The sequence below is a fragment of the Perognathus longimembris genome, chromosome 2 (genome assembly GCF_023159225.1).
Source record: "Perognathus longimembris pacificus isolate PPM17 chromosome 2, ASM2315922v1, whole genome shotgun sequence".
Lineage (NCBI taxonomy): Eukaryota > Metazoa > Chordata > Mammalia > Rodentia > Heteromyidae > Perognathus > Perognathus longimembris.
This window is the reverse complement of record NC_063162.1, coordinates 47963328-47985602: the sequence shown is the minus strand read 5'-3', so window position 1 is coordinate 47985602 and position 22275 is coordinate 47963328. Positions and strand designations below refer to the sequence as shown.

The 22275-nt window shown below is 43.3% G+C and overlaps 1 protein-coding gene across 1 annotated transcript; it reads right to left on the bottom strand.

Annotated features, from left to right (window-relative positions):
* Window positions 1–758: 758 nt before the first annotated feature.
* Window positions 759–21977, bottom strand: Oit3 (oncoprotein induced transcript 3). Its single transcript, XM_048336772.1, has 8 exons — window positions 21563–21977; window positions 20375–20482; window positions 16235–16357; window positions 10633–10755; window positions 8929–9089; window positions 6154–6569; window positions 2784–2883; window positions 759–1296 (listed from the first exon to the last, which is right to left on the bottom strand). Exons 1-8 carry the CDS (start codon window positions 21975–21977, stop codon window positions 1123–1125), a joined length of 1620 nt encoding a protein of 539 aa, XP_048192729.1. The 3' UTR covers window positions 759–1122.
* Window positions 21978–22275: the final 298 nt, after the last annotated feature.

The following is a 22275-nucleotide window of genomic DNA, read 5'->3' as shown; positions in this document are numbered from 1 at the left end:
CTCGGTCACTTAGTCCTTATTAATTTCACTACTTCCATTCACAACTGATCACTTCAGACACTTTTAAAAAGAATTTTTTTTCCTGATCTTTTGTAAAGCCATGGCATGAATTGGTACATCAAGAAATTGGAGCCAGGAGTGGGTGGCTCATGCCTGTACTCCTAGCTACTCAGGATGCTGTGATCTGAGGATGATGTTTCAAAGCCTATCTGGACAAGAAAGTCTGTGAGATTCTTATCTCCAATTAACCATCAAAAAGCAGGAAGTGGAGCTGTGGCTCAAGTGGTAAAGCAGAAGCCTTGAGCATGAAAGCTCGGGGACCCAAAGACCAAGTTATACACACACACAATTGGATTCAACTTCAAATAACATTGATTCTTGTGGTTTATGTTTACTTTAATAAAATTTACTAAGCACCTGTGAAATAGAGTACAGTATAATCTTATGCCTTTTTCTATTGTCTTGCTGACCCACTGGCATTGAATACTGGTTCACAGGACATCTAGGAGCACACTTTGCTTATAGTTAAATCACTGAACCACTTAAATGTTTCCTGATGACCTCATTAATATTTATTAAGTGAAATATTTCACTTAAAGCAATAAGGAAACCTCCAAAGAAAGTATTACACAAGATGAAAGCCAATAGCAGTTGATTATTATACATTGTTTTATTAATAAACTTCCAAGTCTCCTATAACTATGTTGAATTTGAATTGAAATTTCAGGGTATAATTATCATTTACATGATTCAGGAGCCATTGGGTATTTGAATTCTAGTTTAAGAAGGTATTTAATTTTTGTTTTTTCAGTTTCTAACTTGAAACCTCATACCCAGCTTCTAATTTTGAAAGTCCTCTTGAACCATTCACAGAGTCTTTAATGTGAGAAGAAATGGAGGAGTAGAGGGAGCCCGTGGCGACCCCTTGACTGTGCCCTAGAGGAAGCTGATGCCCTATCCAGGCTAGGTTGCCAGGGTTTAGCCAGCCAGGGACCGGCAGCAGTCAGTGGGTTCTAGGGGTTTGTTTAACCTTACACTGCATGGTTTAAGGAAGTCAGGGGTTCTAGAAAGTTCTCTGGTGCTCTAGAGAGCCTGGGGAGAAGGACCAGCCTGCAGTGGGGCCTAGTCCTCCCAGTCGATGATGATGGGGCCTCCACTCAGTGTCTGACTTTGTAGCCTGGCCCCGTCCTCAGAAGATCCTGCCTCACGTCGCAAGCGCCGGTGGCAGCCCTGGGCACAGCGGGATTGCTCGTCCAGCATCCTGCAGACCAGGACCTGGCAGTGCAGAAACACCTCCTGGAAAGAGGGTACCATCCTTAGTACAATCATGGGACCTGCTGTGCTGCTATGACGGCAGGCACACGGTGCTGTTCCACGTTCTCTCCCTCACTCCAAAGGGCAATCCTGAGGCAGGTACTTCCTCCCCACCTTACAGATGGGGAAACTGAGACACACAGCATAGGTTAGGCAACTTGTGGATTGGGCTGGCACAAGGGCTGGGAATAACATGGGTTCCTGTAAGACAAGTCCTTTCTAGAAGGAGCGGCTGCAGGCTTCTTCTAGAGAGGCTGGTGTCAGAGCCCTGGTTGTCGGCAGCGGGTCTGCAGGGGACATGAACTCAATGGCAGGTGAGGAAGATGTTGGCCTCTTGCACTTCCTTTGTTCAGGTGATTCAGGACTGTGACAAGGACAAGCAAACTTGCACCTTGCCACTGCAGCCCTCTGCACAGCCTCATGGCCGCTATCCAAGGAGATAGTGGTGGATTTTAATGCAGCATGTTCTATATGTACATACATTGTGGTGGCAGTTTTAACTGATGTAACAGGCTTTTTTTCTGTGTTCCTCACATTTATCATTTTAATGACTGCTTGATAGTGCATTTGACTAATGAATTATATAGACCCCTTAGTTCTGTTTGTTTGGGGGCTCTTTTTCATGGCTTCCTTAAGACAACACAACATACATATCCACCTTCTTAATTTTGCTTTTGAGAAACTTGTAGAATTGAAATTAATAGATGAGAGAATTCAGGACTTAATAACTATTAGGGATATTGTCAGGTAGCTTCCTAGAAAGTGTGCTGATTTACACTGACATTGTAAACTTCTATTTCGAATCTTGAAAACATTGCAATTTATAATTTTTCTCAATTTACTATGCATAAAGTGGTATGTTACAATTGGCATTTTAGAGTACTATTTTCTCATCCCACTCCATTATTTGTGTTTTCTGTGAATTTCATGTCTATGTAACTGACTGCCCTACTGGCTTTTCTCCTTCCCTTCCACTCCCTCGTACCCTCCCCCTTCCTCCCTCCCTCCCCCCCCTTTGCCTTTTCCTTCCTCTTTTCTCTCCTTCTTTCCCTCCTTCCCCTCTCCTCTCTCCAGGTTCTTGCCCCAGGCCACCCTCAAACTCAAGATCCTCCTCTCTGCCTCTGCATGTTGGGATTACAGGTGTGAATCACCACACCTGCCTCCACACTGACTTACAATATCTGCTAACGAAGATTTGAAATTATCCTATGGTGTTTCCTTTGAACAGCATTGCTATTGTGTGTGTATGTGTGTGTGCACGTGTGCGCAAGTGCACACATGTGATGTGTGCATGTGTGAGGTGGGTTAACTGTGACATGCGTGAAGGTGGGGAACCTCTTCACCAGTTTCACTGTGTTCTCCCAGGGGTCCTGCACATCCTAAGTACAGGCTCTTAGAATGTCAGTGTTCTGGGACACCAAGAGGAAGGCTTAGGCCCAGGGTTTATGAGGTAAAGGTATCTAGCTCACCTTGTGGTCTTTGCCCACAAACTTGAAGACAGGGACCTGGAAATGCTTTACTAGGTGATCTCGGGATGAGTACTGCTTCACGGAGTCATCTGAAACACAGCTGAAAGCAAGAGACCACAGGTGAGACTGATCATTTCCACAGAGGTGGAAAACCAAGCTTGAGCCTCACATCTGGCCTAAGAGAGCGGAGGAGAGGTGGAGCAGCCAGGGGTCCCCCAGCTTTCTGAGGATGAAGGAAAAATGAAATTCCTGAAGACGTGAAGGCATCTTCAGACACAGCCCTTCCCATAGGATGCCTTAGGCCAGCCAGCGCCTCCTGCTGGGTCAACATCAACATTGGCTTCAGTGCCCCATGTCCACTGAGGCTGTCTTTCACCTACAAGGTGGTGCAGGAATTCTGACTTTATGACGTTTGTGATTGGCTTGAGGAGGACTTTCTTAAACTTAATAAATATTTACTAGATACTTGATAGACACGAACACTGAAAGGTACAAAGTAAACAAATGGCAATTTGTAGTCAAAGAGCTCTGCACACCTGGAAGGGAATTTGTACTTCTATTGGGTGGCACTTACCACAGTTATTCTAATTCCCCATTTTTCACATATAATGGTAAGTTACAATGTGATAAAAGTTTTAGCTTAGGCCTACTGCTTACAGTGTGATTTCTGAGTTCATCTCAGGGCTGAAACCAGAGGCTGAGAGTTTAGATATTGTTTAGCATTTTTCTCCTGAAAGGCCAGGGATTACCCTCATATTATTTGTTCCATTCTAAGTTCTAAAAGAACTTTTCTTCTTCCCAAGACATAGTTGCTTTTTAAGGTAGGTAATAGTTTTTCTACTGAGCCAAGAGGAAGTGTGTTTAAGCATCAGATGTTCTGAAACAAGGTTCTTACTCCACATGCTAACTGTTCATTGCTGTTTCAATGACATTAAAAATCCAATAAACTTTTTCTTAAGGCATCTTGACTCAAGGAGTAAAGGCTGGAATGAACCATGATCCTCAGACTCAGTCTGTGAGATTCTTATCTCCAATTAACCAGCAAAAAGCAAGAATTGGAGCTGTGTCTCAAGTGGCAGAGCTCCAGCCTTGGGAAAAAAGCTAAGCAAGAGCTCGCGAGGCCCTGAGTTCAAGTCCCAGTACTGGCATACATATACACACATATATGTATGTACATATTTATACATGTATATGCCTGCCCATGTGTACATGAACTCATATACATACATGCATGCATATCCCCATTTGTGCACATGTATAAACATATAGGTATGCATACTTATAAATATGTACATACATTTGTGTTTGTTTTAGGACTAGCCCCAAATTACTACTATTAAGTACTCATTCAGTAAATTGCTTGGCTAGTATTTTAACGATCTCCACTCTACAAAAGCTTGAGAAGGAAGGAAAAAGAAAGGAATTCCTACTTTGCCATGAGATGGACTCGGAGAAGGCTTCATAGAGGAAGAAAACTACAGAATCTGGAAGGACCAGAAAGAATCACACAAGGACAAAAGGTGGGGAAGAAAATTCCACAAAGGGTGTCAGGATACTGTAAGGAACACCAGTTTGGGAACTGCTTGTAATTCTCTCTGGCAGGAGAAGAAACTGGAGGAGGCCAAGGTCGGTCAGAGAGTGAGGCAGAGAGCTGTGCTGAATCCGTTATCTCCTGTACAATGCTCGTCTGCCTGCTGCTTACAAAGCAGGCCCTCTGCTAGGGTTTCTGCTTTTTTTTCTTTTGCAGCGCTCTAAGTCTGTCTCTATCTCTCTGTCTCTCTCTTTATCTCTCCCTCATACACACACATGCATGCACATTTCTCTTTTGAAATGATTAAGGACTAGAAAAATAAATAGTGCAGTTCCTTAGAGCTGCCTCAACAAAAGAACAGTTCTTCACTGAGAGTCTGAATAACAAATGTGTAAGCAAATTTGATAAGTTTTTAGATCGTAGGTTACTACTCCCCACTAAATGAGTTGTGATTATATACTTCTTTTTCTTAAAGTAAACAGCATTTTTCTCACATTTGGGGTAAGAGAAATGTTCATTATCTTAATTACAGAAATGGTTCCACAGACCATACTCCAGAACCTACGCATTGTGCACTTTACAAAGTATATTATATATATGAATGAAAACAGCATAATAAACCCATGGGTGGTAAGAATGAGTAATATAAGCAAGTAACCCTAATCACTCAGGAGGCTGACCCTGAAAGATCAGGGATTGAAGCCAGCCAGTGGATCTGCATGGGCTCCAAAGTGTCCTTAAATAACCTAAACATCTATGCTGCTTCTCCTAGAGTCTACCAAGTATTTTGTCTTGCTGCTTCACTATCTCACTACCAAATTTCCCTTTTTTTTTTTTTTTTTTTGGCTATATTGGTGTTTGAACTCAGAGCCTTTGCTAGGCAGGGGCTCAACCACTTGAGTCACTCTACTAGTCCTTTTTTTGCATTGGTTACTTTTTAAGATAAAGTCTGGCTAGCCTGGACTGCAGTCTCCCTATTTCAGCTTCCAGATGTAGTTAGCATTCTAACACCATGGGCTACTATGGTGCTCAGCCATTGGTTGAGATGGAGTCGTGTGAACATTTTGCCTGCACTGGCCTTGAACCACAATCCCCCCACATCCACCTCCTAAGTAGTTAGAATGACACATTTGAGCCACCATGCCTACTTCCAAATTTCTTGAAAAAGGGATCTATACTTGTTTTCTTCTGCTCTTTCCAGAACAAAGGGCTCAGGGAGTTTCTCACACACCCCTGCCCTCTCTGAGAAGGCTAGCAGACCCTTTAATTTCAGTAACAGGGCCATTTGCTGTCCTCTACCTCTAGTCTTGACCTAGTTTTTGAGTCTGATAGCATTTCCAACCGCCCACTTACAGGTGTTTCAAGTTTAAAGTTACTCAATATATCAGGAGGCTGAGATCTGAGGATCAAGGTTTGAAGCCAGCCTGGGGAGACAAAGCCAAGAGACTCTTAGCATCAATTAACCAGCAAAAAGCTGGAAGTGGAGCTGTGGCTCAAGTGGTAGAGCACCAGCCTTGAATAAAAAGCTGAGACAGCATCTAGCTACTAAGTTCAAGCCTCAGTACTGACACACACACACGCACACACACACTTCTTCAGTATATTATTTTGTAGGATCAAATTCAATCTTCTTTAAAATCTCAGACCGACTTCTTTTATCTAATGTCTTTTCTCAGTGGCATCTAGGAGTCACCTGAACTAGTCTCCGAGGTGATTTTTGACTTCCTTCTCTCACTAGCTTTCACCTCTACCTCTGTAGGGGACCAAGGAGGCGCCTGTCCCTTGGGTCTAGGATGCCTGGGCCCCAGAACTAAGGAGACAGTGGAGCAGCGCAATTACCCATCGCGGATAAGGTAGTACTTGGGCATCTCGTCCATCTTGGAGGTGGGGGTGGCAAAGCAGTTCTCCACCAAGCTCTCCAGGCCGCTCACGTGCACTAGGGGCTCGATGCCGAAGTACAGGGAGTCCCGGAGCTTGAGCTTGGGCAAAGCTTCCCGGTAGGGCTCCTCAAACTCGTTGTCCTTGAAGATCTCCAGCGTGAAGGGGAAGGTGCCGTGGTTGCGGCCCATGATTTCCAGGGGCGCGTTCCGGAGGTTGGGGACGTAGCCCTCAGAGATGCTGTAGAGCCTTGGGTACTCGCAGGTCACCGGGATCAGAAGCTTGCTGGTCCGGATGATGACATCCCCGCTGCTCCCCGGGGTCTGCTTGGGGACACCCGTCACCAGGTTGCTGGCCACAATTTTATCCTCTACCACCTGTGCCAGGCCAGGACAAGGAAGGAGCTTAGGTTTATTTCTAGAATTCCCTCCCTTTGTAGAAACATCTGATGCATCAAAACACACTGTAGGGTTTTAATTTTTGTTTTGTTTGTTGTTTCTGAGTTGTTGTCCCAGTGTTGCCCAAGTCTGACTCTGAACTCTTGGGCTCAAGAGATTCTTCTGCCATCTCTGCCTGTTGAGTAGCTGAGACTACTGGCACCAAAGCTTTTCAGGTAAAATTGCTTATTTATTTTTGGTGCCTGTTCTGGGCTTGAACTCAGGGCCTGGGTACTATCTCTGAGCTTTGTGCTCAAGGACAGCTCCCTCCCACTTAGAGCCACAGCCTCACTTCCAGTCTTCAGGTGGTTAATTGGGGATAAGAGTCTCATAGACTTTCCTGCCTGGGCTGGCTTTGAACCTCAACCCTTGGATCTCAGCCTCCTGAGTAGCTGGATTGTAGGCATGAGCCACCAGTTCTCTGTTTAAAATAGTTTATTTTATTGGATTTTTGTTGTTATTGTTGCTCTCTCTCCCTAGGATAAGATCCCAACTGTTAGAAATTTTACTTACTACTTCTTGGTCAGCCCACACATTCCTTTGGAGCATAAAAACAGAGCCATGCAGACTCAGCACATTCCAAGCTCTGGTATTTTAGGAGAGTCCAGCATCCATGTGGTATTTTTTCAGAGGCCTGAACTAGGGATCCTGCTACAGCACAAGCTTGCGCTGCACTCTCCCACACTGGGCCCTCAGCGCTCCATCACTGGGGATGCTTTCCAGCTCTCCACACCAGTCCCCATGCTTTCTTGTGCACCAGCGTGCTTCCAGCCTGTGATGGGCGTTCACATTGGCTCATCCATGGCAAGAATCCATACAGTTGGCCTAAGGTGGAGGGGGAGCTACCCCTTCACCTCTCTCCTATCTCTTATCCTAGGTATGGTTAGCCTTCAAGTTTTCACTTAGTAAGATGTGTACATAAACACTCATTCACACAGATGATGGCTAAGGCTTCTGCACTGGCCTGCATCTGCATCATCTGTTCACCTTACACCCAATCAGACCACAGGTTCCATGTCCTCTGTCCCTGGTTATTCCCATCTCTGCAAGGTCAAAACTGGAAGCCTTTGCATGCAGGGCAGGTATTTGACCTGTTCTCTGTCCCATGTTCTTTCTAGTTTCATTTCCAAGTGTATATTCCTTGTCAGGCAGGAATTCCCACACTCCACATTCATCTCAGCGAGGCCCACCCACACTCCTCTCAGAGACTTTGCTCACTTATTCCCCATCTGAAAGGTTCTTTCTTTCTTTTCCTCTCTGTTTGTGTAAGCCTCCCACTTTGGCCCCAGTCTAAGTCCCTTGCTTCTCTTGGGGAAGCTTCCTGGACTCCAAGCAGCCCAGCAGTTTCACAATTCATCCCTTACTGACATTCTATGTGTGGTCATTTTGGTATTGCTATGTGAATTTCTCCTGGCAGGAATCCCCTCCAATGCTCTCCAGCACAGGGCTCCATGCAGATTTAGGGTAAAGGAATAAACTTTCCCCCTTAAGCTAGCTCAATATCTGAACCCAGAGGCTGGGAATATGGCGTAGTGGCAAAGAGTGCTTGCCTCATTTACATGAAGCCCTGGGTTCGATTCCCCAGCACCACATATATAGAAAAGGCCAGAAGTGGTGCTGTGACTCAAGTGGTAGAGTGCTAGCCTTGAGCAAAAAGAAGCCAGGGACAGTGCTCAGGCCCCGAGTCCAAGGCCCAGGACTGGCAAACAAACAAAAAAATATCTGAACCCATTTACTTCTTTACAAATAAACCACAAACTCTAAATAACCCTTTCCTTCCAGTCAAATAAGCTGATCAGAGGGGACGTAGCCAGCCTCTCCATACTACAGCAGAAAAGTATCTGTGTACCCGGGAGACTCGGCTATTAGAGAGCGGGATTAATAGTATTCTTCCTAATTCTTTTTCTTACATTGCCCAGCCCCCAACAGGGGCTAAATAGCATACTTGTTAAATGAATAACATGTTTTCGGCTCAGATTTCTCTTTCTCTCTTTTTTTTTCTCTCTCACCAATAGTGGGGCTTGAGCTCAAGGCCTGGTACTCTCACTTGGCTTTTTCACTTAAGAATGACACTCCACCACTTGAGCCACACTTCCAGCTTTTTGCTGGATAATTAGAGATAAAAGTCTTTTGGATTTGTCTGCTTGTGCTGGCTTCAAACCTTGATCCTCAGCTCTCAGCTTCCTGAGTAGCTAGGATTACAGGTGTGAATCAATTCTATTACGTGAAAGCATTTCATGTGTAACACAAGCTATGCTGCATTCCTGTCCTTCACGGAGTGTCCACAAGGGAGACCTACTTCCACCACAGTGCCGCAGGTCTTGAGGGAGAAGATGATGTTGACATGGGTGCCATTGGACACTCCTCGGCAGGAGGTGTTAGTCAGGAAGAGCTCCAGGCCACCGACCAGCTCCCTGGGGACGCTCACTTCAATGGTGCTTGACTTGCACAACACAGGGACTGTGAGAGAGGAAACTGATGTCAGAAAGGGGGACTTGGGTTTGGAGAAAGGGGAAGTGGGGTTTCTGGGGGGAATAGTTTCTCATACATCTGCATTTTTTGTTCTCTCCCCCAGGAAACCAATGGTTGAAGAAACTGGTGAAGAAAACTGGAGTTCCTAACTCCCAGAATTACAACTATTTGCTACCTTTCAAGTATATTGGTGTGTGTGTGTGTGTGTGTGTGTGTGTGTGTGTGTGTATGTGTGTGTGTGTGTGTGTGTGTGTGTCTATGGTGGTACTGGGGCTTGAACTCAAGAGTGTTGTTTTTTAGCATTTTTGCTCAAGGCTGGTGATCTACTACTTGACACACAGCTCTACTTCCAGCTTTTTGGTGGTTAAATGGAGATAGGAGTCTCATGGACTTTCCTTCCCCAGCTGGCTTCAAACCAAGACATTCAGATCTCAACCTCCTAAGTAGCTAAGATTACATGCATGAGCCATGAGCTTAATATATTGTTCTTTAAAACAGAAGTATTGTATTCAAGTGTCAATTCAACAAACACTTGGTCCAAAGTGTGGTAAGCATAACTCCACAAGTGAAACTCCTAAAAAATTAACATTTAATACCAACACAATAGATTGGCAATACAGGAAAAGCATTGCTCTGTCATAAGCTTAAATGATACACAGTCCTGCTTTCATTTCACTGTTAATTATTGCCCCATAAAACAGAGGTAATAAGCAGTGTTAGTGCTCTCAGGGAAGGGTTCCAAATTATTCTTGCGCTGCTTGGTAAGGTTGTAAACTCGGACTGTAAATTCCACTTCAACTTAACATAAAAGAGATTGCTTTCCCGTGGATGCATGCTTCTCCACACCCCGAAAGGCCTATTACAGTCAGTATCTGAGGACACATGATAACAACACAATATATTAAAAAGTCAAACAGAAGGGGGCTGGGAATATGGCCTAGTGGCAAGAGTGCTTGCCTCCTACACATGAAGCTCTCGGTTCGATTCCCCAGCACCACATATATGGAAAACGGCCAGAAGGGGCGCTGTGGCTCAGGTGGCAGAGTGCTAGCCTTGAGCGGGAAGAAGCCAGGGACGGTGCTCAGGCCTTGAGTCCAAGGCCCAGGACTGGCCAAAACAAAAAAAAAAAACCCAGAAGGTACATTAAACATTTGCTGGAGGAGTGAATTAGTATTGTGGACTTCAAGAAAAATTCCAAGAGGACAGTTTTGGGAGGATTGTTGAGATAAGCCTTTTCCCCAGCACTTCAACTAAGCTTTATGAAACTCTTCTTATTTGTCTTATTCTTCCAAATTGATATTAGCTATACTACTAGTCATAGAAATTTAGAGAAAAATCAGGTGAAAGTAGCAAAGGAAGATTCGCATTTTGGAATTCTGCAGACATCTTCTCTTTTGAATATTTCCTTAGAGGTGGCTGCTCAAAGAAATGGTATTGGGAAAGACGAGTCTGATGCACTTGGGAGATGGAGGTTAAGAGGTTCAGGGAGGAGAAACATAAATGGAGCATATGGGGCCCATCCATGTTCTACCTTGGCAAGTGTGGTTATCGTTGGACAGCACCAAGCCCCGGGGACACTCGCAGTGGTAGCCTTTCTCTGATTCAATGCAAGAGTGGCTGCAGCCACCATTGTTGCTGTGGCATCCTTCAATGTCTGCAATGGAGACCAACACAAAAGAATCAGTCCTCTTCCTCACAAGCTCCCACACTTACAGCAGGAGTCGTTCCTTATTTACGGTCGTATCCCTAGGACCTGGCTTGGTGATGGGAGACTTGTAGGCAACTCCATAAAAATGTTAGTTAAATGTATAAGCTATATTTAAATAGTTAAATGTACAAGCTATAAGCAGCCATCATCAAACACCCAGTTCCCAATGTAAGCTGCTCAGACATTTCATTTTGGGTATTTGATTTCGTCTGCTGTCTTTCTCATGGTTGCACTGGGATCGTAGGCATTTAGGAATAAGACCCAAAAGCTATTTCCTAGTTGCTATAACATTTGCTATAGCTGGTTTGAATTTCATAGAGTATTACTGATGAAAAGGGACTGGGTTAAAATCAACTGGATGAGCTGGTGGATAGAGTGCTAACTGGCAGGATCACTGGTCCCCTTTTAGAATTTCTAGGAACCAGAATGCTGGGGATAAATCATCTTGGCTGACAGCACACTATATAAATGAAACATGGGGGCTGGGCATGCAGCTTAGGAATAGAGTGCTTGCCTAGAATATGGAAGGCCTTGGGGTCGATCCCCAGCCCTGTAATAACAACAACAACAACAAACAATAATAATAAAACGCAATAACAACCTTGTGGGACCAGGATATCATCTTCCAGGTCAGGGGTTGTCAGTCTAACCTGTTACACATTGTTATAAATAAATTTTCATTGGCACACAGCTATGACCATTTGTCTACCTATTGTCTGTGACAGTTTTCTCACTTTAAGGCAGAGTTGGGTAGTTTTGACTGATTCTGTATGGTGCACGATGTCTAAAATATTTATCACCTAGCCTTTACAGGAGAAGTTCGCTTATCTTTCTTCTAGGTGAAAATAATGTAAAGGAATGCTTCAACTTTTGTAAAGTTATTCTTTTACAAAGAATAAATTCTCAATGAATTGTTTTTTGCAAAACTTAGAAGACATTATATTTTACCTGTTTATAAATCTATATATTTCAAAAGGATATAAGCATAGTTTATAAACTTTTTTTTTTTGGCCAGTCCTGGGGCTTGAACTCAGGGCCTGAGCACTGTCCCTGGCTTCTTTTTGCTCAAGGCTAGCACTCTGCCAACTTGAGCCACAACGCCACTTCTGGCCATTTTCTGTATATGTGGTGCTGGAGAATTGAACCCAGGGCTTCATGTATAAGAGTCAAGCACTCTTGCCACTAGGCCATATCCCCAACCCCAGTTTATAAACTTTTAAAATAGCTAAAATCATATATAAAATGTGGAAGAAAGTAAAACACATGCTATAAGATATTAAAATCAATAATAATAGCATTTTTTTGCAGCATTGGAGATGGAACCCAGGGTCTCACACATGGAAGGACTATACTACTGAGCTACACCCTAACCCTAGATGACCTTTTTATTTATTTTATTTTTATTTTTATTTTTCCAGTCCTAGGGCTTTAACTCAAAGTCTGGGCACTGGGATTCTATTTGTTTAAGGCTAGCTCTTTACCACTTGAGCCATAGTACCACTCCAACCTTTTCTGTTTATGTGGTACTGAGGAATTGAACCCAGGGTTTCATGCATGCTAGGCAAGCACTCTACCACTTAGCCACATTCCCAGCCCCCTGAATTACCTTTTTAAAGTCATTTTATTTCTCTGAGTTGTAATTTCATTATTTGTAAAACAAAAGGGTCACATTGAATGATGACACAAGATATTTTCAGGCCTCAAATTCCAAAGCACAAAATTCACTGAAAATCTAAATTGCTTTAAAGGATTTAAGTCTCTCAAGAGGATAGAGCAAAAAATGTTTAAAATGTAATTATCTGGCAAAAGGGACTGTGAGCCATTTTGTTATCTTCCTGTTACTTCTCTGTAACAAAATAAAACGATAAAAATATTTAAAATTTAAAAGGATCATTTATTATTATTATTATTTTATTTATTTATTTTTGGCCAGTCCTGGGCCTTGGACTCAGGGCCTGAGCACTGTCCCTGGCTTCTTCCCGCTCAAGGCTAGCACTCTGCCACCTGAGCCACAGCGCCCCTTCTGGCCGTTTTCCATATATGTGGTGCTGGGGAATAGAACCCTGAGCTTCATGTATAGGAGGCAAGCACTCTTGTCACTAGGCCATATTCCCAGCCCTCATTTATTATTTTTAAAAAGATATAATTAAACCAAGTTCTGGTAACTCGTGCCTATAATCCAAACTAATCAGGAGATAGAGACAGAGAGGACCAAGGTTCAACTCTAGGCTGGGCAAAAAGTTTCCCAGATTACTCTCCACACCTTTCAACCAATAGTTGGGCACAATGACACACACTTGTCATCCCGGCTACAAGGGAAGATGGGGTTGGGAGAGGCTCAGTTCCAGGCCAGCCTGGAATAAATGAGTTTGTGAGACCCTATGCCAATGGAAAAAGTTGGGAATGGTAGCATATGTCTACTCAACTATGAGAGAAACTTAAGTTGGGGATTGAGGTCCAGGCTGGCCTAGTCAAAAAAACAGATTCTATCTCAAAAGTAATCAGAGAAAAAAGGGCTGGGAGAATGGTTTAATTAACAAGGCACCTGCCTAGCAAGTGTGACCTATGAGTGCAAACTTCAAAACCATAAAATATATACAAAATACATTTTTTAAAAATTATTTTAACTAGCCCTACTAAAGAAGAATGTTAAGGGCTGGGAATGTGGTAGAGTGCTTGCCTAGCATGCATGAGGTCCTGGGTTCAATTCCCACATACGCAGAAAAAGCCAGAAGTGGTGCTATGGCTCATGTGGCAGTGCGCTAGCCTTGAACAAAAGAAGCTCAGGGACAGTGCCCAGACCCTGAGTTCAAGCACCAAGACTGCCAAAAAAAAAAAAAAAGAGGAAGCATGTCCAGACTATCAATAAAATCTGAATTTCAAATGTCACTATCACTCCTAAAGTCATACATAATTCATAAATAATAACATAGTTATAAGGATTAACTATAACAGTTCCAATAAAGTATTCATAATTACAAATAATCCTCATAAATGTTTTATTAATATTCAAAGGAGGATTCAAGAATTTATCCTTAGTCAATAAAATTTAAAACACACGTAGCAGAGAAGGTAAACAAGTTGAACAAGAAATGTTCTCACTGCCTTACATATGAAAGTGTAACCCCTCTGTATATCACTTTGACAATAAATAAGTAAATATTAAAAAAATACACATAGCCTTGCTATAAAGGGATAGTATATAGTAATGTAAACTTTGTTGCATAGGAAAATTGTGATCCTAGCCATAATTTTGTTGTGGTAACATTATTTTGAACATAAGAAGAATAAAGTAGATTCTTTTTTTTTTTTTTTTTTGACCGGTACTGGGCCATGGACTCAGGGCCTGAGCTCTGTTCCTGGCTTCTTTTTGCTCAAGGCTAGCACGCTACCTCTTGAGCCACAGCTCCACTTTTGGCTTTGTCTATATATGTGGTGCTGAGGAATAGGGCCCAGGGCTTCATGTATGTGAGGTAAGCACTTTACCACTAAGCCATATTTCTAGGCCCAATAAAGTAGATTCTTACAAGCAGTAGTATAGTTCAATTAAATCACAAATCAGTTATCCAAATCAGTACCAAAAAGCATATGTCTTCTATAAATAATGGCAGTCAAGCTACTGATCTCTTCATGTCACTCTCTACCAAGAATGAGGAAAATGAGAGTAGAAGTGTGAAGTCTTAGCTGTAATGATTTGCAAAGGTAAATAAATGTGCCTTAGAGTGGGGACATTGTCTCAGTTTCATGCAATAACAGTAGATCATGAAACATCATGTGGTGCTCTATAAATCTGTACAATAATATCAACTTAACAAGTAAAAATAGGGCTGGGTACTGGTGGCTTATGCCTAGAATCCTAGCTACTCAGGAGGCTGAGATCTGAGGATGGTGGTTCAAAGCCAGCCCGGGCAGAAAAGTTTATGAGACTCTTATGTCCAATAAGCTACTCAGAAAAGGCCGGAAATGGAGCTGTGGCTCAAACTGTAGAGTGTTAGACTTGAGATGAAGAACCTCAGGGACAGTGCCCAGGCCCTGAGTTCGAGCTCTAGAACCAACATCAAAAATAAGCAAAAAAGTGAAAATAAAAAACAGAAATAGTAGGCAATTTACATTTCAATTATTTGATATACATCAGGAACTCTTTTTTGTCATATATAATGTACATAACACCTTTGCTATTAAAGGTAGACAATTTTATTTATCTCCCAAAACATGTTAATCTTCAATAAATACAATGCATTTGTAGGGAAAATAACCTCATGTAAAACCAGTTTCCCAAACTCCTAAGACAGGGAGAATCACCTATGGAACTTGTTAGAAATATGAACTGTTAGCCAGGTGTCCTTGGCTCACACCTGTAATCCTAGCTACTCAAGAGGCTGAGATCTCAGGATCATGCTTTGATGCCAGTCTAGGCAGGAAAGTATGTGAGACTTGTATTCTCAATTAACTAGCAAAAAGCTAGAAGTAGAGCTGTGGCTCAAGTGGTAGAGTGCCATTTGTGAGCAAAAAAACTAAGTGACAGAGCTCAGGGCCTAAGTTCAAGCACCGTACTGGCACAACAACAAAATAAAACAAAACCTCATGAACTGTGAGGCCCTAGCCCTCTCTGGGGGCTTCATGGAAGACCGGTGATCCTCAGCTTCACCTTGCTCCCCGTTCTGCTTCCTGGCCAGTAGCACACTTGTCATTTACAAATTACTTGCCTTGACCTGCATCCAGGCCCCCTGAACCAGAATTTGCACTTTTAACAAAATCTTATGTGATCCAAGACCATATTTAAGCTTGCAAATCATGTGACACCTCAATTTAATTTCTCCAATAAAAATGTGGCTTGTGGCCTCCTGAAAAATTCCCCCCTGATAACTGGGAGACAAAATTAACACTGACTTCTGTCCACAGCATAAATACCCCCACTGATCATGAATCCTTCCTGTCATTTCTTGGTGCAAAGGGTCACTCCTCTAACTCTAAGGCACACTCCCAAATGTTGGACAATGAGCCAGTGGCTTCCCTTTCCCTTTCCCTTTCCCTTTCCCTTTCCCTTTCCCTTTCCCCTTTTCCTTTTCCCTTTCCCTTTCCCTTTCCCTTTTCCTTTCCCTTTCCTTTTCCCTTTCCCTTTCCCTTTCCCTTTCCCTTTCCCTTCCCTTCCCTTTCCTTTCCTTTCTTTCTTTCTTTCTTCTGCCAGTCCTGGGCCTTGGACTCAGGGCCTGAGCACTGTCCCTGGCTTCTTTTTGCTCAAGGCTATCACTCTACCTCTTGAGCCACAGTGCCACTTCCGGCCTTTTCTGTTTATGTGGTGCAGAGGAATCGAACCCAGGGCTTCATGCATGCAAGGCAAGCACTTTACCGCACGCCACATTCCCAGTCCCAAACCAGTAGCTTTCTTAGGACTCTGGACTTAAGTCCTTCCTCATGGTCTCACCTTCACAAGTCCTGCCATCGCTCCTTAGCACACGGCCAACTCCACACTGACAGCGGTGGGAGCCTTTGAGGTTTACACACATCTCACTGCAGCCCCCATTGTTCTGTTCACATTCATTTTCATCTGTAGAAGAGAAACCATACAGTTCTATCATCAAGAGACTCATCTTGTCTCAAGCTCCTGAGTAGATTCCCCACCTCTTCTCAGATCCTGCTAGTAACTCTGTACACTCCAATCACCCCACTGTGATATGGCACCATCATTTCTACCAACCTGGTCTCCCCAAGCTAGTTGTTCATATGCCTCTGTGCCTGGAAGACTTGGCACTTCCCTCTTCACTTGCCAATTCCCTCTTCTTAAGAGCAAAACTGGTCAGGCACAGGTGGCTCATGTCTGTAACCCTAGCAACTTGGGAGGCTGAGATTGAGAGGATCTCAGTTCCAGGTCAAGAGTTTGTGGGATTCCCTTCTCATCTGAGAGCTTGATATAGCAATGTACACCTCTTTTTCTAGCTATGATAGGAAGCCTAAAATAGAAGGATCATGGTCTGGGCGTGGCCTTGGACCCAAGAAAGGAGATGAACTAGAACAGAGACCCTGCTTAAGTTCAGGCTCCCTTTGCTGTGACTTGGATGTGGATTAAGTGAACCTGAGCACTTGTGTGATGGGAGCTCAGACCCCAGTGTGGCAATGCTATGAGAGTAGCAAGGCCTTTAAGAGGTGGAGCCTAGTACAGCAGCTGGGGTAGTAAGGTCATCAGGGACGTTGAAGGTGGATGAAGAGGTTCTTGTGGGATTCCAGTTGCTCTCTGGATTCTTGTCTATTATGTGATCTCTTCCTCTTCTGTGTTGTTGTGGCATAAACCATCAGCCATGAGGCATTCCCTAGAGTGGAGCCAATGCTTGTGCCATGCTCTTGAGCCTCCAGAAATTTATACTTAAGAAACCTCTTCTTTATAAGCTACCAAGCTTGACTAATGTATTTCTCAATTAAACTGAAAAGTAGACCTTTGCTAGGTTGTCCAGGGAAGCAATAAGGAGGCTATCTGCCTGAAGTTTAGGGGAGAGAAGTCGGCCATCACAAACACTGGAAAGCCCACACCAGGGCCCTGCCATGGCTGACATAGGTTTAAACTTCCCACTTGGTGAGGGCATTGTAAGATGATAAACTGATAATCTGGCCTGGGCTGGGCACATGGCTGTAATGTCTGACAGAAACATCTGCAAACCTTCTTTGTAGAAAAACTGCCTCTAACCCATGATAAGAGTGAAGAGCTACAGAAAACAATGGCAACAGAAGATGGTCTGCCATAAACAAGGACCCCAGGGAGAGGCCAGACCAGGTAACAGCATCTTTGAAGCAGAGATAACACAAAAATCCAGGAAACTCAAATATATATACTAATACCAGAAAGATAAAGAGGAAGAAAAGCAACTAAAACAGGGGTGTAAAGAAACATGATAAAGGGCTGGGAATATGGCCTAGTGGCAAGAGTGCTCACCTTGCATACATGAAGCCCTGGGTTTGATTCCTCAGCACCACATATATAGAAAAGGCCAGAAGTGGCACTGTGGCTCAAGTGGCAGAGTGCTAGCCTTGAGCAAAAAGAAGCTAGTGACAGTGCTCAGGCCCTGAGTTCAAGCCCCAGGACTGGCAAAAAAAAAAAAAAAGAAACATGGTAAAGCAATACTTGCAAAACTATTTGGTGTAAACCAACTGAACATCTCATGGGGGAAGAGGGAAAAGGGGAGGGGGAGGGGGATGTGAGGGAAGGGGATGAGGTAACAGTACAAGAAATGTACCAATTACCTAATGTATGAAACTGTAACCCCTCTGTACATCACTTTGACAATAAAAAAGTAGTTATTATTAAAAGAAAAAAGAAACATGGAAGATGTGGCTGGGAATATGGCCTAGTGGTAGAGTGTGTGCCTTGAATACATGAAGCCCTGGGTTCTATTCCTCAGCACCACATATATAGAAAAAGCTGGAAGTGGGACTGTGGCCCAGGGGTAAAGTGCTAGCCTTGAACAAAAGGAAGCCAGGGACAGTACTCAGGCCCTGAGTTCAAGCCCTACGATTGGAAAAACAAAAGAGAGAGAGAGAGAGAGAGAGAGAGAGAGAGAGAGAGAGACAGACAGACAGACAGACAAACAGAGAGAGAGAAAGAAAAAGGAAAAAAATGTAGAACTGCAAATCAGTAAATGTATAGAAGCTGTAGATGTGGAAACTATGGTCACTAAGATGAGGACTCCTCCATGCCCTCCTTCACTGAGCTGCCTGCAAAGGGGATGGTGTGAGGCTGTAGAGAGACAAGGTTATACCTGGGGTTGGTTCCCTTCAAGGGCATTTCAAGCTTGGACTGCTAATCTGGGGAATGAATTGTTTTTAATGTGGAAAACGAAACCTCTACTTATTCAGGCTATGGTTATTTGGGATTGCAACTGATAATTTGGACATCTTACACATGGAGTAAGGTGTCAGTTTTATGTTAATTTCAAGAATCCATTGAACAATACTATAAGCTGGGCCTGGTAGCACACACTTGTATTCCAGCATTCTGGAGACGGTGGCAGGAGGATCATGAGTTCAAAGCCTGAGCTACTTAGTGAGATCTGGTCTTAAAAATAAAAACAAAAACAAACAAAAAGAAAACCAAAACCAATACCATATCAGGTAGTATTGTGGACACAAATATAAATAATAAAATCATAGAAACAAAGAGCAGAATGAACTTGCGAACTGATCACTTGGTGGGTGAGGGGACATGAGGATGGAGTGGGACCACTAGATTTGTATCTGTAAAAGTACCTGTTTAAAACAGGAAGAAAGGGCTGGGGATATGGCCTAGTGGCAAGAGTGCCTGCCTCATATACATGAGGCCCTGGGTTCAATTCCCCAGCTCCACATATACAGAAAATGGCCAGAAGTGGCACTGTGGCTCAAGTGGTAGAGTGCTAGCCTTGAGCAAAAAGAAGCCAGGGACAGTGCTCAGGCCCTGAGTCCAAGCCCCAGGACTGGCCAAAAACAAAACAAAAAAAAACAAACACAAAACAGGAAGAAAAATGTAACTGTTCTTAAATCTGGAGGCATGCACATCTGTTTTATTATTATACTCTCCTCTCTGCATGAAAAAATACATATAACAAAACAAATTATGATAATTGTTTCATTTAAATGAAAACTAAATAAAAGGTAAAACTGACAAAGTCAATTTTAAACATAAAAATCTGCCTAGAACTTCAGAGATTCATGATGTCTGTGAAGTTTATAAGCCCTGGGTAGGTGCATGGGGATTTGCTAGGCAAGGACATCTAAGAAATATCAACAAGGAGGTATATGTAGGTTGCCTTTGATATAAAAAGAAAAGTCCAATAAATAAACATAGCTTTGAATTTTTATATCTGTTTATATCTGCTTGAAGAAGCCCTGGAAGCATACATAAGAAAACAATACAAGTTTTGGGAATACTGTGAAATGAATCCATCACATAGCTCAATTGGGATGCCAATTTTCATCAGAAACTTTTTTTTGGCCAGTCCTGGGCCTTGGACTCAGGGCCTGAGCACTGTCCCTGGCTTCTTCCCGCTCAAGGCTAGCACTCTGCCACTTGAGCCACAGCGCCACTTCTGGCCGTTTTCTGTATATGTGGTGCTGGGGAATCGAACCTAGGGCCTCGTGTATCCGAGGCAGGCACTCTTGCCACTAGGCTATATCCCCAGCCCTCATCAGAAACTTTTAATCTACATTTTCATTGAGGAAATGCAGACATAATTTAGTCACCTAAGTTGTTCCAAACACTTTTTGGTTTTCCAATGACTGAATCAAGAATCCATTTTTAACTTAGAAGTTGGGAAAATAACTCATATCCTCAGATCTCCAAGAACCACTAGCCACATTTCAACTCCTCCTCACCACAGAGGCCGAATGGTCACCACAGCAGACAGCACAACTCCAGACTCTCCAGGGGCTATCACAATGAAACCTTGGCTTAAACTGCAGCTGTGAACTAAAAAGACAAACACTAGTGCAAGTGTTGAGAGACAAACTGGGTCAACAATGGAGCCCTGAGACAGGCAGAGATTTCTATTTGTTTCCATGATCACAAGTTCCTAGTTCTGCCTCAAGACTTGTTTCTTACCAAAGCATGTCTGCCCATCGAGGCCTATCACGCTCCCTGGCGGGCACGTGCACTCGTCGGTATCCAAGCAGTTGTCCTGGCAGTCTTCCTCACAGACGTCATAAAAATCTGCACAAGGATAATGATCCCCTTTTGTGAGTCTAGTCGTGGGGTACCAGTTCCCAGCCATCAGCATGGAAAGTCTCAAGGTTCAAGCCTTGTGTGAAAGAGACAAACTGCTCAGGGACATCTTATGTCATTCAGATCAGTGACTCTCAGTTTCAGGTCCACAGGCCAGTAACTGGGCATATGGTTCCTATAAATCTGGAGAGTCACCAGATGTGTGTCCTCTCCTTCTATGGACTTAAACATGCTTACAGGGACTGAGGATCTGAGGATGTCAGAATAGCTCAGGGGTAGAACACTTGCCTAGCATGGGAGAGGTATAGGTTCAATCCCCAGTACTGCAAGTTAAAACATAAATGTATGTAGATTTTGATGGAAATTTGCTTAAAGGTGTAACTGACCTCCTGAAGCTCCTTCCCATTATATTTCATTTTAACAAAGTAATGGATAGTAAGCACAATAATCAGATGGATGTCTAAATACCTACCAATTGATTAACATAGACGCTATAAAAAGGGGTTCTTCAAATTCAAAAGAGGTTGGAAATACTACTTAGATAATGTAAATGAACATTTCATTTCTGTTTTGTTTGAATGGAATAAGATAAAAGATAAAAAGAATTAAGGTGGGCATTGGAAGTATATGTCTATAATCCTAGCCACTCAGGATGCTGAGATCTGAGAACTTTGGTTCAAAGGCATCCTGGTAGGAAGGTTTGTGAGACTATTAATCTCCAATTAACCACCAGAAAGCTGGAAAGTAGAGATGAGGCTCAAGTGGTAGAACAACAGCTTTAAGTGGAAAAAGCTAAGGAACAGCATCTAGGCCTTGAGTGCAAATACCAGTACGTACACACACACACACACACACACACATACACACACACACACACAGAGAGATAAAATAGAACTGATAAAACTGGTGGTTTCTTCCCCTTTCTATTTCTGTAGGAAGTTTTCAGAAATTCTAAGAACAGATCTCAGAATCATGATATGGAGGTATCATGGGTCCCAAAGGAATGTTGCTTAGGTGGAGATGCTACTGTCATCATAACTGGGTTTCAGTACCCAGGAAAGTACTCACGGCCACAGTAGACGTGGAAGCAGACACTGGGCTTAGCCAGCCGATACACATAGTAACCTCCAGAGCAAGCCTTGACCTCCACTGTGGTATTCCACAGGCAGCAGTTCCCTTTGAAGCTGGCACAGGCCTGGCGCTGCACAATGCCATTCTTTTCTGTTGGGTGGCTGCCATTGAGCCAAACAGGGGCATGGGTTCCACAGTGGTTTTCTGACACGCAGAAGGTGGGCATGGCATCGCCTGCCATGCCTGTGAAGCGGTACCACTCTCCGTCCACATGACTGTCGCATGCAGGGGGGCCTTGAGCCTCGTCCAGCTGGTAGTCAGTGTTCCTCCAGGGCTCATTCAGGCTGATGTAGGCAGAGCAGGGATCTAGGGCTAGGGGGGAAGAGAGCAGCTCAGAGGTACTCGATGACATTGTAGATGGTGGGGCCAGTAGCCTGAGAGCCTGAGCCTATCTCCTTAGCTTACATTTGGATCTTTTTTCTTTCTTTCTTTTTTTTAGTTCAAGAAGGAAATCACCTATGGATCCTATGTGGAAAATGAACTATACAACTTGTGGAAAGGACAGGAGGAAAAAACCTGGAGAGAGCAAAGGAAGTGATGACACTATCCAAAAAGAAATACACCTCTTTATCTGACTATGGAACTGTAACCCTTCTGTGTATCATCTTTACAATAACAATAAATATTTTAAAAAAGAAATAATCTACAGT

Excerpts from the sequence above, each read along its gene's own strand:
- Oit3 (XM_048336772.1), bottom strand. The coding sequence starts at position 21,977 with ATGTCATCGAGTACCTCTGAGCTGCTCTCTTCCCCCCTAGCCCTAGAT. Across the intron at positions 16,358-20,374 it reads CGATGGGCAGACATGCTTTG|ATGAAAATGAATGTGAACAG; the intron begins GTAAGAAACAAG and ends TCTCTTCTACAG. Across the intron at positions 1,297-2,783 it reads TTGTGGGCAAAGACCACAAG|GAGGTGTTTCTGCACTGCCA; the intron begins GTGAGCTAGATA and ends CCCTCTTTCCAG.